This window comes from Hipposideros armiger, unplaced genomic scaffold (assembly GCF_001890085.2).
Source record: "Hipposideros armiger isolate ML-2016 unplaced genomic scaffold, ASM189008v1 scaffold_286, whole genome shotgun sequence".
NCBI classification, from domain to species: domain Eukaryota; kingdom Metazoa; phylum Chordata; class Mammalia; order Chiroptera; family Hipposideridae; genus Hipposideros; species Hipposideros armiger.
The window spans coordinates 2,000,298-2,017,456 of NW_017731636.1; the positions used below are offsets into that span (position 1 = coordinate 2,000,298).

General features: G+C 55.6%; 1 protein-coding gene across 3 annotated transcripts in view; it reads left to right on the forward strand.

The window, feature by feature from the left end:
- The window catches only part of EEFSEC (eukaryotic elongation factor, selenocysteine-tRNA specific), a 282,568-nt gene extending 266,737 nt beyond the window's left edge, over positions 1-15,831 (forward strand). For all 3 annotated transcript variants that reach the window (XM_019658666.1, XM_019658667.1, XM_019658668.1), the window contains one exon: positions 15,476-15,831. In XM_019658666.1, the coding sequence (XP_019514211.1) occupies positions 15,476-15,666 (191 nt within the window). In that variant the 3' untranslated portion in view covers positions 15,667-15,831. The remainder of the gene's footprint in view (positions 1-15,475) is intronic.
- Positions 15,832-17,159: the final 1,328 nt, after the last annotated feature.

Below are 17,159 nucleotides of genomic sequence, written 5' to 3' on the forward strand. Positions count from 1 at the left end.
GTGGGCTGCCACCTGGGGTGGCCAGCTCTGGGCCCATCGGCAGCACCCTGCTCTTTGAGCTGGCAGGGCAGCCAGGGGCACTGCACAGAGTGCCTGAAGTTATAGCCACTGACCCAGGCACTGATGACAACCGCTGACATTTGGGAAGGGCTCACCACATGCCAGGTAGGTGCTGGGTCACCTCTTCACACACAGTGTCTCATTGCTGCAGTGAGCTCTGCCAGCTTCCTGAGTCCAGAGCCCCATGAGGACTCTGGCCAGGCACTCAGAGCCACCACCTTCGTCATCAGAGACACCAGAATGGAGAGAAAGCCAGGCATTTGTGGAGCTTGTCCTACACACTACGCTATGAGTCCTTGCGCTGGCCACGTGTGATAGACTGTGCCCATTTCCCAAATGACGGAACAGAGGTGGACTGCCTGCCTCCCTTGAGAGAGCACCCAGCAAGCCCGTGTCGAGCCTACACCGTGTGGATCCAGTCCTACCCTCTTTTCCACATTGGCGGGCAGGCTGCTGCTTAAATAGATGCAGCTGGAAGTTGGGTGGGTAGGGTGGCTGAGTAGGTGGGCATAAGCAAGGTGCTGTCAATTTGGATTTTGGTCCTAGAGGCAGGGAAACCAGGTACAATAGGTGTACTGCCCCTCAGATACCTTTACTTTATAATAGAAGGCACTGGCCCTGAATTTTTTTGTATCATCGTACTTATCCATGCCTTGTGAAAGTGTTTTGCCCCATGAAAATGTAGTGAGGGCTTTCCTGCTGCCTCAGAGAACTCCAAATATCATTTACACTGTTTTAACAAGTCAAGGTCATGACGAAGGCAACAGTGTGAGACTCAGAGGGATTGTTCCATGTAGGGCCCTGAACTGACCTCCAATAAACGAGCTGGGTGGACCATTCTGGGTTCAAGTGTATGGTGGGGGGGCCTGCAGGAGCGGGGGGCACTTGCACCTCAAGGTTGGAGGCACCTTTAGATGTCAGCTGGGGAGGCTGTTCCAACCCAGGAGGGGCATGGGCTCTTCCACCTCTTGGGAAGATGGAGGAAGCTGATGCTATAAGGAGATCGCCGCAGCTCCGGGCTGGAGATTATTTCATGTCTGGCCTTTTGGAAGCAGTGAGCACACGAGCAGCCACTATCTGGCATCAAGGCCTCTAACCTTTTCCCATTCATTCTTCCACTGACTCGTTTATTCAGCAAAGTTGTATTCCGTAGAGGAGAGGCATTTGCACAGGCACTGTAGGAGGGGTAGATGTGAGGTTGGGAAGGGACAGGGAGAAGGAGGGACCAGGCCGAGGAAGAACCAAAACAGAACCCTTGGGGTGTGTTCATGTGTGTAAAACCACAGCCAGGCCTGGGCTGAGGTGAGGGCCGCAGCCTCTATGTGCACTGCGTGGCTTTGACTTTACCCCTTGGTCCTGACTGGGAGAGGCAGGATTGGAGCAGTGATGCAGAGCCTTCCTGGTTGCTCATCTCAGATGCAGCGACGCCTCTGGGGCCTTTGACTCCTTTGTCTCTGTGTTTTGAGAGGTACAGTGGTTAGAGCTTTGACCGCCAGAGAAGAAAGAGCCACACATGGAGAACTGTCAAATTAAGAAACCTAACCAGAACATGAGTTCACTTGGGCTCACTACCTGAGAGGCATGACCCTGCTGACTGGCCTCTGGAAAGGCGGCAACTGAAACAGGCTGAAAGCCCAGCTGTACCCTCCGCTCACCTTCTACATCTGCCCCGCGCCTGTGCCTGCTGCAGCCTCTCCTGCCACCCGCACTCCCCTTAGCAGCCAGGGCTCCTGCCAACTGGCGCCAGACCTACCCCTTTGCTAAATCTCCCACACCCTATGCCATGCAGGCATGCACACACACATTCATGGGCATACGTATGCTCTTCACTGGGGCTCCCCACACCTCTCCAAGCCTCTGTTCAAATACCATCTTAGCAGCAGGGCCTTCCCTGGCCACCGTCTGCAAAAGAACAAAGCTCCCTGTGCCTCTGCCAAATGCCATCAGCATTGACGTGGACACTCTAACTTTGTTGGATGGCCTGTCCTGCACTGGGATGGAAACTCTGCCAGGCAGGCTCTGTGGCCCCAACAACCAGTGCAGTGCTGGGCACAAAGTAGGCATCAAGTGAGTGAACAGACTGCACGGCCTAGAGCAAGTGGCTGAAATCTTGATCTCTGAAGACAGTGGCTGCTCATGTGCTCACTGCTTTCAAAAGGCCGGAAATGAAATCATCTCCAGCCCTGAGCTTATGGCAATCTTGTAGCACCAACTTTCTCCATCTTCCCAAGAGGTGGAAGAGCCCCCACCCCTCCTGGGCTAGGATAGCCTCTCCAGCTGACTCCTAAAGGTGCCTCCAACCTTGAGGTGCTAGACCACCTGCCCACCACCCTCAGCCCCACCCCACCCCCACCTCCGTGCCCTGACCAGTGTAGCCATGGGCTTCATACAGAGCTAGGCAGAGTAACGGAGGCTCTCCAAGATCCCAGGCCATACTGTTCATCATTCACTGCCTCCTGCACTACACTGATGACTACACCTGTGTCCACCTGACAGGTCTTTGGAGGGTGATGGAGGTGACACACCTGGCACACATGATGCTCCCGGGGCCTGCCCCAGGCTCGGTCTCTGCAGAGCTCTGTGTGCCCCAGCCTGGTTTGGGGGATGCCATGATCGGAGAAAGGGGTGGTGGGTGCAGGCCTCTCCCAGGGGTTCTGCCTGCATTTGCTGTCACCTGGCCTGCCAGGGTCTTCTGAGGATAGGGGCTTCTTCTGAGCCCAGCCTTACTCTACTCCTCTGACACCCATAAAGGAACACACATGTGCAGATACTCCTCTGTGTGCATGGGACAGTGTGAGTCAGCTCACTCAGTACCAGTAGCACAGGCACCTGACATTTAAGGCCTCCACAAACTTAATTTCAAAAAACAGAACAAAAGCATTGTTTCCAGGGCTGAGGAAGGCAGGGAGCTGGGAGCTTCTGACCCTGTGACCTTCCCATGGCTGGTTGTGGTACAGGGCAGGCCCAGGAAATGGACCATGATAACAGCCGTTCCCTTGGTGCACAGGCTGCAATTCCTAACGTGCCCCCATGTGTTCATACTGGCACAGAGATACCACAGACAGCTCAATACTGTCTTTGTGCATTCCTCACCCTAGGCCAGTCCTTCTCTGTGCCATAGAGCCCAGGCTCCTGAGGGTGGAGGACGCCGGGTTGGAAGTACTCCAAGCTAAGGCCTGTGCACTCCCCCAGACTCCAGAGCAGCCTTCCCAGATGTAAAATAGCCCCACCAAGCCACAATGAAGGGTCTGAGCCCTGTGGCCACAAAGAGATTAAGTCCTGCTCAGGACCGAGCCACAGACAATGTTTGGGATGACGCAGGGCACACGCCAGCGGGCGAGGGTCCACACCAGTCCATTAGCAGCCATGGGCCAGCATTGAGCCAGGGGAGGGCACTCCATCCCCATCATACCTGCAGAGAGCCCCGGGGCTGGTGGCAGTGGACGAGTCAGGAGGCAATTTCAATGCAAAGTGCAGAGGGGAAAGGACCAGGACGTGGGGAGGAGACCGTGATGCCGTTTACAGGCACCGGGCCTGTGCCCAGCAAACACACAGTGGAAGGCTGTCAAGCAGATCCTGTGTGTGTGCAATAACAGTACAGCCAGTCTTGGAGGGCATGCTGAGTGTTGATGGGGTGAGGGTGTCTGCATACCAGGTAGGTGGGTCAGCCACACACCCACCCCAGCCTCCCTGGGCTCTTCCTCTGAGGCACTGTGCATGTGCACACAGCCCATTACCTCTGAGGACCGATGGGGCCGCCCCGCTGCAGCCCGTGAGAGGTAAACCATGGGAGCCTACAGCTGTCAGGAGTGTGGGTGGGACCACTGAACCTTGCCACCCGCCCTTCCCTGTCAGTCGGAGAGGACAGCCAGCTCCTGCCTTGTCCACCCCGCTCCCCCGCTCTGGGAAAAGAAGCTGACACAGTAATCAGGATGCCACATATGGACCCTGGAAGATGATTACTCCCCAGGCCTTTGTTCATCTTCATTATTCTGCATGAGCTTTATTCCGCTGTCATAAAAATGACACTTTTAATATGTGAAGTTTTTTTTAAAGAAAAGCAATATGAAGAAGACTTGTATTGTCAATAAGCTCTACCTTTTAAACCAGTTATCTTAGTTTCTGCTGTAGGTATTTTAATTGAAGCTTAACTGCTGTTAAAGAGTGTACACATTTAAGGAGTATGCGTAGTACTAATATTCCGCTCTCTCGGTGGTGGGGACAGTCTTTGTGGGGCCACCAGGAGCCATGCCCTCCCTCACTCCGTGGAGGAAGACACCTGCAGGAGGGGGCAGGTGGGTGAGAGCCCAGGGACCTCAGTGGCCTCCTGGAGGCAGAGCCAGCTGTGTGTCTTATTCTCATCATCCCTCATTCTGACCAAGAAAAGCAAAGCTCGGAGCTGGGCAGTAAGGCCACCATGTCACATGGCTCAGAGCTGTCTCCAGCAGTACCACATCACCCAGCTCCCACCATCCCCCTCCCCCATGGCTCTGACTGACACCTGGTCACTGTCCTCCAGCAATTACCTAAGACTGACTCAGTGGGTGCCACTGTATTGCAGGAGCTGAACAGAACCAACTGAAGGCATGGCCCCTGCCCTGTAGGCATGGGGGTGGGGGCTCTCTTGTTCGACAGACTATGTATGTACATGTGCACACACATATAGGTGTGTGTGTGTGTGTGTGTGTGTGTGTGTGTGTGTGTGTGTGTGTGTGCGCGCGCGCGCGCACGCGCATGCTCATGCACAGGAGTGTGCATACACATGTTTGTGCGTCACTGGCAGGATTAGGCTCACTGTCTGACGGAAAGGTGGTACTCTGCGGTGCTGTTTGAGAGAAGAGAGATGGCCCCTTTCCTCCAAGCTACCTGGAAAAGAACTTGGGTTCCAGGTAGTAATGAGAACATGTGACTAACTCTTTGATGTTGGGAGAGTCATTTTGTATCCCTGGGCCTCAGTTTCTACCTCTAATGATAGAGTAGATACTGTGCCCTCCTCATGTGAATTGAGGAAAAGTGCTTTTCCAATCCTTCCTGGGCCAGGCCTTATGCCAGGCTCTGGGATCTAGTCTCTGTCCTCAGAGAGCCACTGCCAGTTAGGGAAGTAAGCTCACTTACACCCATGATGGAGGTCATGCAGGGTCAGGACCAGCACCTAAGAGTAGCCCTGTGGATACCAGGCCATGCACAGCAGAGTAGAGTCCAGCTCTGAAGCCAGATCATGAGCTTTCACTGGGCCCACCAGGTCATCCCTGTGTGCCTCAGTTTCCTTGTGTATAAGTACCTCAAGACGTGGTTGTGGAGTTGAGGATCCCTGTTGTACAGGAGCTCTTTGAACAGGGTCTGGCATATGATGAAGACGCCGCCAATGTTGACTGGCATGACTGCTGGTGTTCTTTTTGTGATTATCAAGAACTAGCTGGTGCCCACCTTTGCGGCAGTGGGTCAGGCCTGCCTCACACAAGATGGTCTTTCCACTTCAGATCTCCTGTATCCTATTTAGGCTACTTTCAGTGTCTATCTGGGCAGTGGCCAAGGCCATTCATTCCCCACTCCCCTCCCCGTTAGGACCCAGAGCACAGCAGCCCTAGGGCTCGTCCCTGGAAGTCTCTGGAGATGAGGTGTTCACCCATCCACCATACACTGCCCAAGTTGGGGTGGCCTTAGCCATGCCCACCCTTGCCTTTTGCCATCTCCTCCCTGCTCTAAGGAAGTTTCAGCCCATGGCCAACCCTACAGCCAGACTCCCGGGTTTATGGCAGGTTGACAGCTTTGTAATGCCCCAGGCCTGAATGTGAATCACTGCTCCCCAGTTACCAGCTGTATGACTTTGGGTGGTCACTTTCCCTGCCTAGGAAGTAACTTATAGGATACCCACTGATCTGTGCAGCCCACCTGACCCCAGCTCCCTCACTTCCACCAGAGCACAGCAGGGATTCAGCCAGGCCCAGGCCTTATACTCCAGACTTTTCAAACCTCCCCACCCAGACTTTTTCAAACCTCAGCCCAAGGCCCAACCAGAAAGTGTCCCCAGGAACACTTCTGCCTGGTCTCACCTATTGGAAACTGCCACTCAAAGGTAACTCAGCTCCTTCCCAAGTTTGCAGGGCCTAGTCCACTGGCAGATGAGACAGAGTACACGTGGGCTGAGGTAGCCAGTAGTGCCCCTTCCTGGAACTTGGGCTGCTGCTGCAGGCTATACCCTGTCTCCTGGAAACACAAAGTCTGGACATGGGGCCAGAGTACATAGGGCCTTGGTCCCCATGGAGGAGGGAGGCCAAGAAGACATCAGAGAAGGCCAAACCAAGATGCTAAGCCTTTTGCTGAGAGACCAAAGCAGGAGTAGGGTTTGCCATGTAGATACCATCATTGGGTATCCCAGGCTGAAGGAACACCTATACACAGCCAGGGCAGGGGTGAATGATGGGACCCTGTGCAGGGGTGAATGTTGCTGGCAAGGAAGTGCTGGGCCTGCAGGAGGCACTTTATGAAGGGCTGCTTAGAAGAATTTGGACACCTGCTGAGGAATGGCTAAAGATTTCTGAGCTGGAGGGATGATCAGGTTTTGTTCTGGAAGGATCTCTTTGGCAACAGACCCAAGGGCAGATCAGAAAAGGGAACTGGCAAGAGAACAGCCTAGTGACTCATGCTACGAGGCCAGTGCCCATGACCCCAGTGCCAAGTACCTGCTTCTGCAGGGCCTGCTAGAACACCGAGGGAAGGGACCCTCGAGGAACCCAAGGCAAGCCACCAGAGATGCCGGCTAGGCTCCCCACTCTTGTCTGTGCAACCATGGGCAAGGGTTTAAACCCTGCCTGAGCTTCCAGGCTGCACACCAGGAATGGCCTCAGTTACCCCCCACAGCCACCTCAGGGGGATGCAACCCCACCCCAGGTGAGTATCATGCCTGCCCTGGGCCACCCCTGAGAGGGATGGGCAGGAACCAATATTGGATGATGTTGGGTAGTTCAGAGCCCGCACCAGTCCCCTCCTGCCAGGTGATAACAAACTTTCCTTGGCTTCAGTTGCTCCTCTAATAGAGTCTCTGTTTGATACTCCAGACCAAGTCACTTGCTATTTTAGAATGGTTTTGTTTTTGCCTTAAAACAAAATCCTTCCTTCCACATAATGCACTGGTTTTCCCTCCCCACACACCCCCAATCTCTAAAGCCTTGACTACATTATAATTTCAATTTACACAGTGTGGGAAAGATTTCTGCAAAGGGTCCTTTTTTGTTTTTGAAGAATTCATCATTGCTGCTAAGAAGCTTAATATAAATTAAAGGAGGAATTAGGCAACATTAAGACATCAAAATGGGGTGCGGACGCCCACTACCTCGCCTCCCCCCAATGAAAGGAGCCGTATGCAGCCTGTCGAGTGTGCGCTCAAGAACCTCAGAAAGCGTGATTCCAATAAAGGGCCTGTTCTGTCTCCTGCCTTCCCCTAATTCCCTTTGTTGCAGGGACAGTGGAGTAGGCGTCTGATAAAAACTTAATCACCTTATCTTTTTAAAGCAAATTGCGTCTTTGTTTACATGCGTGATCCATAGCTGGAAGAGAAAGGAGGGAAAACCAGTCTGCTGTCCCCTCCAGCCAGCTGCTTAAAGGCTTCAGCTCCAAGGATAAACTTAGAAAACCAGGCCTGACCAGGAGATGGCAGAGGATTCCAAAGTCACCAGCACCTCTCAAAGAGGAGTTCAGGGGTTCGGCAGGAAGGGAGCCGACTGGTATCCAGGCTGTCCCTCTCAGCCAGTCTCGCCTTTCTCTGCCCAGCAGCACTCACACTGGCCCCTGGTGCCAGCCCAGCTCTCGCTAACCGCTGGGCCATCTCAGCACTGCACGGGCCTCTCGGTTCCTGCTGGCTCTGTCAGAGCTAAGCTCTCATAGGACCCACAGCACCCTGGGCCCCCGGCAGACAGAGAGATCTGGGTTCAAGCCTCAGCTCCCCCACTGACTTCTGTGGGCTGTGGCAAGTCCTTGCACCTCGATGCGCCTCGGCCGGTCACCTGCAGGATGGGGCAGCCACAGCAACCTTGTGCGTAGCAGACATGACCGAGACCCAGCCTGTGTTCAGGGCCACTTGCTCCTTGGCTGAGCCCCCCATTTCTGCCGCCTCAGCCCTTTCCCAACGAGGCCAACCTCTGGCCTCATCCTCAGCAGCGCATCCTGCACAGGCCACACATTAGCCACATTAGACGTCTTGTCAGGCCCTGCGCTGCCCATACCTCCCATGAGCCTGTCACCTATTTGGGACAGCTTCATAACGGGGGGCATGTGGGCAGAGACCCCTTTCTTCAGGTGAAGTGTGATGCTAAAGCCCACTGTGTAGTGGTGCATCCGCCCTATTTGAGGGACCTCAGTCCTACAGCTCAGGGCCACCTCTTCGAGGGAGGGCCTCTCCTTTGGGCAGCCCCTCCTGTTCACAGACTGAGCATCCGTTTCAGTCTAGGGGCCTGGCTGAATTCAAGGCTCTCCGTGACCTAGCCCCGCCGTGCCATACATCAGCCCAGCCCAGCTGCCAGGCATGTCCCTCTGAGCTCACCAGCCCATCTGTCATCACCCCCGGATGCTGACCCCAAAATGGGCCCTGCCCCTTACGATGGCTCTCTTTCTGCCCTGTCATTTCATTTCTCTCCAAAGCTGCTTGTTCCAGGCTGGGGGGGGGGGGGGGGGCGGGGGGGAGAGTGCTGGAGTAGGTGGAGTTAGCTACAGCCCCATCAGGCCACTGAGGGGACTAGTGACCCCAAGCTGCTTGCAAGGGTTCAGTTCCCACTGGGAGGTTGCAAGCCGCCCACCAGCGTGGAGGCCCCTCTTCCAGTCCGGCCCCTAACATGAAAGTGACGCCAGCAATTGGAGGCAATTTGCCGGCCTTTGAAGGCCGTGTCAGGGCGGCACCCGTGGCCAGGGCTTGGGAAACAGTTGTGCTTCCCGCATTCTTCCGTGATTACCCCCAGCCCTAGCCAAGACCCAGCAGCCTCCAGCCCATTGTGCCTTTGTGTGGAGTTGGCGCTTGGTGAGAAAGGCCAGCTTGGCCCTGGGAGAGTGTCCCCAAGGAAAGCCACAGAAAGCAGCGTCACCCTCAGGGTCATGCCAGCCTGCCCCCACTGCCTCCACGGTGTGGGCTCATCAAGAGTGGAACAGAGCTGGGGGTGACCAGTTAGCTCAGTTGGTTAGAGTGTGGTGCTGATAACACAAAGGTTGCCAGCTCGATCCCTGCATGAGGCACTGTGAGCTGCGCCTTACCTAAAAGAGTCAACTATGCCATTGTAGCATGAAAGCAATGTGTAACCAATGACCATGGCTGTTCCCCAATAAAATTAAAAATTAAAAATTAAAGAGTAGAACAGGGCTGCCAGGCTCCAAGAACCCCCATGTTTGAGGGAAAAGAGCAGGGGATATCTGCTGAGGCCCTGTGGAATGATGGCCGCAGTGTGAACTTTACATTTCCCCTCATGCCCATCTTCCAAATGGGGAGCCAGGCCCCAGATCACACGGAGTGAGGAGCTTTCTCCCTGGGCTTGCAGATAGGTATTCCCTCGTCCTGGAGGCCTGGGACTCTGCTGGAGCCCTTCTCTTCCCTCTGCCGCCCCACGCTGCCGGGTGAGACTGCTCATCCCCATTGTTTTTATCCAGCAAGCCCTCCCTGAGCCCACATGCTGGGCCCTGTGCCCAGCCCTGGAGAGGCCGTCCCTCACAGACCCCCAGGGAGATGGACACATAAAGCAAGAATCATGCTAATCGGGTTCCAGGAGGGATCCCGATTGGCCTGGGCAGGTGTGGGGAAGCCTTCCCATGGAGACGGTGGCTGAGCAGGAATTGGCCAGACAGAAAAGGCAGGAAGAGTGTTCCAGACAAAGGGAGTGTGTGTCAGGAGGGCCTGCTTGATTTCTTCTGGTTGGAGCTCGGAGCATGTTTGGAGATGGGGGCGGGAGGAGCAGAGGCAGGTATGCTGGATGTTGCAGAGCCTCAGATAACAAGAGGACTACCGCTGGTGGTGGAACCAAGCCTGGATGGTGGTCTGTGTCTCAGAGCAGCCCCTCCACTGCAGGGGAGGGGTCAGGGAGGGGCAAGAATGGAGAGCAGAGGGTGGGCCTTGGAAGGTTGTGGAGGGTGGATTCCTAAGTCTGCTCCTCCCAGGTTCTGCTCTGCCCCATACTTCACAGGGCAGAGCCAGAGAGCTGCGGAGACTATCCCATGGCCTAGAGACGGCAGTGAGCTTCCTGGCCCAGGCAGCTCTGAGAGCCTTCACCACCTGCCCTCCCTTCCTGCCCGTCTCCCTGCTGCCTCCCCAAGTGCTCGTGGATTCAGCAGCCAGACTGCACTGGATGGGCACTGCCTCCTCTGGACTCGGGCCTGGGTGCAGTAGGCCGTAGCAGTAGCCCTATAGTAGATGGCCCTGTAAGCACCCAGGGTCATGGTGAAACCTTGGGAAATACAGAAAAGTAGAAGGAAGAAGAAAGTGTTGCTTGCAGCTGCACTCCTGACCCCAGATGGCCTAATAGATAACCTTCTAGTCTTTTTTTTTTTTTTCTGCATCCCAGAGCTGGAGCAGAACTCTTGCAAAAGTTTTGATTCCTGCATGTTTTTAATTAACATTATAACATCAGCCTGTCTTTGTGTAACTTTAAACTCTTCTCAGGTGTCATTTTTCATCTCCCAGAACATTTTGCCGCAGCAAATGCATGCTGGTCCTGTCCTGACTGCCCTCCCCTGGGTCTCAGCATGTCCTCCCTGGTGAGCACACAAACCAGGAATCAGGTAGCCTCACTGATTCAGCCCATCTCTGCTTCTCCAGAGCTGAGTGACCTTGGGCCAGTTACTGCTCTTCGGGGCCTGTTTTTTCCCACACTGTGTTGTGCGGATTAAGCGCTTCCATGCATGGTAACACAAATCTCAGTTTGCGTAATAGGACTGAATTCCTAGAAGTGGGTTGTTGGGTCCATGCTGACCATCTGGGGAGGTTAGCAGCCAGTGCCTGCTCAGCAGGGCCTCATCCAGTACCGATTCATTCAGCAGTATTCTTTGAGCACCTACTATAGGTGATTGTTCTAGGTGTGGGGCTTATAGAAGGAATAGACAAAAATCCCTGCTGATGTAGGATTTGTACTTTAGCAGGGGCAGACAACCAACATCAAATGAGGACATAATAGCACATGTTAGAAGGTGTTAATAGCTATGGAAAATAGAGTAGGGTAGGAGGGTCCAGGGTAGCAGGGTAGAAGGTGGTCAGAAGTTCTCAGCAGGTGATATTTGCACAGTGATTCCCAGGAGGTAAAACAGGGAGCCATTAGAACTTCTGGTGGAGTGATCTTCGAATAACCCGCCCAGATGGATGTGAGCTTGGTGTGTTGGAGTGAAGGAACAGTTCAAGGAGCAATATGGGGGCCGGCCGAGTGGCTCGTTGGTTAAGAGTTGGCTTGGGAGCGTGAGCTCTGAGCAGCAGGGCCACCGGTTCGGATCCCACATGGGCCAGTGACGCTGTGCCCTCTACAGCTAAGATGGTGAACAACAGCTCGACCTGGAGTCGCTGGCGTGGCTGGCAGCCTGCGTGAGCTGCTGTGAGCAGCCATCCGATGGCCGGCAACCCATCTGCCTCAGCCGGGAAGAGTGCAATGATCACAATACCAACATGGACCAGTGAAGTGACATCCTCCACAACTAAACTGAAGAACAAAGGGACAGCAACTTGTCTGTTCCCCTTCCCCGATTCCCCAACGCTGGTCCCTCCCCCAAATTCCCCAATAAAATCTTTAAAAAAAAGAAGCAATGTGGGCCAGGTGGGAAGAGGGGGATACGAAAGTCAGAGACCAAGAGCCATCTCAGGAGGGGTCCACACACTGCTGCCCAGCCTCCTAGAAGGAGGTCCCTAAGAGAGGATGGCAGCCTCGTGAGAACGGGACCGTTCTTGCCTCTGTGACCCCAAGGACTAAAGGAAATGCTTAAGAACCACTGGCGTATGCTGGGCAGATGGATAGTTGGCACTCGGTCACCACCCTCACCACTTCGATCCCCAGGTTGGTTCATGACTCCTTCAGGTCTCCAGGACCCTCCCTGGTTTGGGCTTCTGTGGAGCTGGGCACACAGGGAGGGCGCCTAATAGATGTGGTGTGCTGCAGACCAACCACACAGCTTCATCCATCAAGTGCCACACTCATTCCCACCTAGGACTTGGCACTCAAACTCCCTTTACAGACCCTTACCTGGGACCTCCATGTGGCTGGCCCCATGTTATCTGGCCCACGTTCCAGCATTCTTCCTCGGAGAAGTCTGCTCTTGGCACATGGGACCTGGCTACCTTTCCTTCCCAGGGACACAGTGGTTTTGTTTCCTTGATTGCCTGGTGGCTATCTGGATTATCTTGCTGGCTTGATTACTGTTTGCCCCTTCTCAGACCAATAAACTCCATGTGGGCCAGGCCCTGGTCTGCGTGCTCACTACCGGTGTCTCTCAGCCTTGGAGCGTCTGTGAATGTTTTGGAGTGAAAGGCCAGGAGCTGGTTGGGAGAAGCTCAGCACGGACTGGGGCTGAGTGCCACTGAGTCTGGTTGATGTGGAGAGCAGCTCCAGCCACCCAAAACCTTGACCTGCCCTTCACTTCACTCCATTTGCCACTGGCTAAGGGGAAAAAAGGGGGCCACTGCAAACAAAGCAGCTCCCAGTGACATTTGCCATGAATCCAAACAGCCCCTATGGACCAGTCTTTGTCGGTCAGGCTTTCTGGGCGTTGTGTCCAGACCACCCTGGAATGGAGCAGAGGTAAACAAGCCTGACCATCTCAGAAGAGCAACTAAATGGCCACATCTTCACCAGAGCCAGATAGATTTTCCGGCTTTGCCTGCTTTGGGCAGTGGGAAGTATGCACTGTATGTAACGAGAGCCATCTCAGGTGAGATGGGCCGCCGATTGGGCCACGCCTGTCTCCCCAGCCTGACGCAGACGCCGGGGAGCCCCATGCCTCTTCAGCCATCAGACCTCCTGGCACCAGAGGGAGACAGGCCGCCCATGCCATTTGTCAGGGTTTGGTGCCAGCCACCTTCTCTGTTTGCAGAAGAAAGGCCGGGCCTCCGATTTGAAGAGTCAGATACCTGCAGGCCTGGCACTTGCTCGGAGGGGCTGGCCTGGGGCCATTCCCACACCCTGCACTCCATCCAGAGACGCAAAGACCAGCAGGGTGTAGGGCCTGCGATTAGACACTGTGCTGCCTGGCAAGAGGGCAGCTCCCCTGGTACAGACCCTGAAGGCCCACAGTGTCCTGTAGCTCCGTGAACATCAGATGTATGTCCTGCCATCCAGAGGATGCAGGCTTTGCAATGGCCAGCAGTCTTACCTCCACCTTGGAGAGGGAGACAGTCCTTCCTGCAGTGGGCAGGGCCGTTTCTGACCAACTCTCCAGGTGTCCCTTGAACCAGCCTCCTGGCCACCTTTTTAAATGTCCAGGAGCTGCAGGGCTGGTACAAGATGCTCTCATAGCCTGCATTACTCTGCAGAACCACTTTCAGAAGTCTGCATATGGTTGACTCCCCCTAGAGGGATAGGCTGGGGCGGGAAGGGGGAATGGGGGGCAGTAGCCTGCATTTGCCAGGGATACAGGCCCAGGGATCAAATCCTGGCTCTTCCTGACTCGCTCTGGGGCCTCTAATAAGTTACTGCCCTCCTTGGGGTTCTGTTTTCTCATCTGCAAAATAAGAGTGTTGCTGAAATCTTCAGCAAACATACATGGAGTACCTGGTCTAAGCCAGAACTAACCAGCCTGCCCCTGTTGCTCAGCACTCCCCTGACTGAGGCACGCTGGGCCAGGTCCTCCCGGCACTGAAGCTTGACCCCTGAGCCCCACGGTTTGTTTCTCTTCAGAGCTAGCACACGGGCAAGACTGGGGCCAGGGAAGAACTCCTTCAGATACCAGCAGACATAGAGCAGGGCATGCAAGGAGGGGAGCACTCTGCCTTTTGCCTACCCCCAACTTGCCACCAGCTCTTGACACCCAGCCTCTTAAGTCCACTGGCTGATGTAGCTCCTCTGTGCAAATCAGATGTGAGTGCTCTCTGGGGGATGCACAGGCCTACCAGGACCCCTCATTTGGCAAGCAGAGTATGGGATGGGCTCCACCCCACTTGTCCGTCACCAGGTTATGAAGGCTTCATACCCAGCTCCCCCAGAAATCCCAGGCGCTGCCTCCTACTGGGCTTCCCTGCCCTATGCACATCTCATGGTGCCCCCTCAGCTCAGCCTCGCACAGCAGCCCTACCAGCTTTCTCCCACCAGGACCCCATAGCAGGGTTACAGTGCTCCCGGATGGTGTGTAGCTTGGCCAGGGCGCTCCACTGAGGTAGCATAGGGCCTGGCCCCTGTGCTCAGAGCCAACCAAGTGGTCTTGTTTGTGCTGGCAGCCCAAAAGGAGGCTGCACCATACTCCCACCAACCAGCTTCCTCACAAAGACAAGCCCCCGAGAAAGGACACTACAGCTTGGTGTTTCAGGAGAAGTGGGTCAGAAAGGGAAGGGTGTTCCAGAAGAGGGAACAGCATATACAGAAGCCCAGGAACAGTCCTGTGTTCCTCAAGGCTGCACAAAAGCACCAAAATGGTGGTGATTGGGGGGAGGGAGGTAGGGTACTGGAAGAGTCAGGTGGGTGTTAGTCAGGTGTCAACAGGAAACAGGTTTCTGCTCAGCAGTTTGGCTGGAGGGAATAAACAGAGCATCTGTACCAAAGCATGCAAAGGAGCCAGTAAGACATGGTGGGGAGAAGGGGGGCCGTTCCCACTCCTGCCTGGGGGCAGGGGCACAGCATCTTCCAGAGGCCAGGGCGAAAGACCCCCAACAGGAGTTCTGGCCAAAGGAGTGTGGTTAACACCTGGCCGTCCCCCGCTCCAATCTGCTGGGGTTCCCACTGGCTGAACCCAACTAGAGTCCAGAGGTCACGGGAACCCACAATGCCATTGGCAGAGGTCAGCTTCCAGGCCACAGAAGGGTAAAGAACACCTAGCCTGGTGGGCCTTAGTTTCAGGGTGTGGGTCTCAGCCTGAGTACGCTGGAAAGAGTAAGGACCATCCAGAGCAGAGGAAGGACATGGGCCCCGGGTGTGGGCTGATCCCCATGGGGGCCTGAGTGCAGCTTGGCTGGGTGGGCAAGGGACCCAGAGACCAAGGTGAGACCCCTGCCGAGCTCCAAGCTGGGTGGACCAGTAGCATGAGCTAGCACAGAGAGGGGCTGGCATGCAGGAATTGAGGCAGCAAAGGGGACCACAGGCCTCAGGGATTCATTGGCTGGGGAAGGAAGCAGAAGGGGCGAGCCCAGGGCTTGTTGGGGTCCTGGCTCACCCCTAAGCGGGTGTGAGGGTAGACCAGTACAGGCACCCTTACAGGGTGTTGAGTGGGTCGTCTGGGGAGTGGCAGTGACAGTCTCTCCCTCTGTGCCTTACAGGTGGCCTCAGCCCTGAGTCCAAGAAGATCCTGGTGCCCGCCCTCAAGAAGCGGAGCCGGGCTGGCCAAGGGGAGACGGCCAAGCAGAAGGAGGAGGGGGAACGGCCTGAGCCTGCACACCACGTGGCACTCAGCCTATCTTTCAAGCGTTACGTCTTTGATACCCACAAGCGTATGGTCCAGTATCCCTGAGGCCCCAGTGATCTCCCCCAGGGCCACTTTGCCCGGGCCCAGGCTGGAGAGCTGGTGGCCAGCATCTCCCGGGCTACCCAGGCCACGGAGGGCCACTCCCCACCCTGTTCCCCAGCAGCCAGGCACTTGCCAGCTACAAATAAATGTCTTGTGGTGGCCCCCTCACTGGTTTCTCTGATTTCACCTGCGGGTTCCTCTCCCTCCCTCGCCGCCCAGGTCTCTTCCCAGGGGGAATGTCAGTTGGAGCCACCAGGGGTCCAGCCGAGGGGGTTGGGGGAGGCGCCCAACTAAGAGCCCAGTGGGTTGAGGAGTCCATAGGGTGTTGGGCCCCTAGGCCAAGCTGGGTGGCTCCCGGGGTCTCCTGGGCCTTCAGGGGGTTTGGGGGTTCTCTGGGCACCCACAGGGTGTCAAGGAGCAGTGAGGCATTGGGCAGAGGCACGCTGGAGAGGTTGCTCGTCCATCCCAACTCTAGGAGTCCCTAGGCCCCTGCCCTTGAGTTGGGAGCCCATGTTCCCCAGAGCGTGGAGGGGAGGGCTGGGGACAGCCCTGCACAGAGCATGCTGAAGGCTAGAGGATGTGAGCGCAGCCCTTACTGTGCACCCACAGCCCATCCTACCTTAAGGCCCAAGCTGTTGATACTCAGAAAAGGGTGAAATGGCGGAACCAACTGATTGAGGGGGAAATCGAAGCTTTTAAAGACATTCGTAGAATGAACAGTTGTTCCAACATTCCTTTATTTGGCCTCCGGACAGACACAGAAGCCTCACTTTCATCCCAGTAATTAGGGCACTATGCTTTAATTTGCAAAACTGGCATTAAAAATATGAACGGGCAGGTTTTGATCAAATGACTTGAGGTTGTTGAACCCTGGAGCTGCAGGCAGAGAAGAAAAAGGGAGTGCTGCTGCAGAACAGGCTGTCCTTGTGTGCGGTGGCCTGCAGCAGGCAGCCCTCATTACACACCAGCAGCAGGGCAGGACCGCTCACCCCCCAGACCCTCCGGGAGAGGGTGCAGGTAAAGGTGGCTGGCCTATGACTCACGAGCCTTCAGGGCCCCAGACATCAGGCAGGGGGCAGCAGTTCAGGGCAACAGCTGAGGGCTGGGTGGGCAGGGAGTGTCCAGGCCCGGCCCGCACTTCCCCTGTGCTGGGAATGAACTGGGAGGACAGTTTGGGGAGAGTGAAGAGGTACCCTGAACAGGGCTGCTGGTGCTGCTGTGGGGAGGCTCCTGGGAAACCTGCTGCCTAAGGGGATGCCTCCAATAACAGCAGTGGGCCTGTTGCGTGGCCCTCTTCCCACTGCAGACCAGGCTCTGGCCCTGTTGTGTAGCCCTCACCCCTGCCCTGCAGAATATCTCCTCAGGGAGATGCTGCCACTGAGCTGAGGCCACTCTAGCTCAGGGAGGCACTGAGCTCCCAGTGAGGTCTCCAGGGCAAGGCCCTGCAGTCTCAGCCCAGTCCATTCCTGGAGGAGCAGGAAAGTCCTTTACGAGCA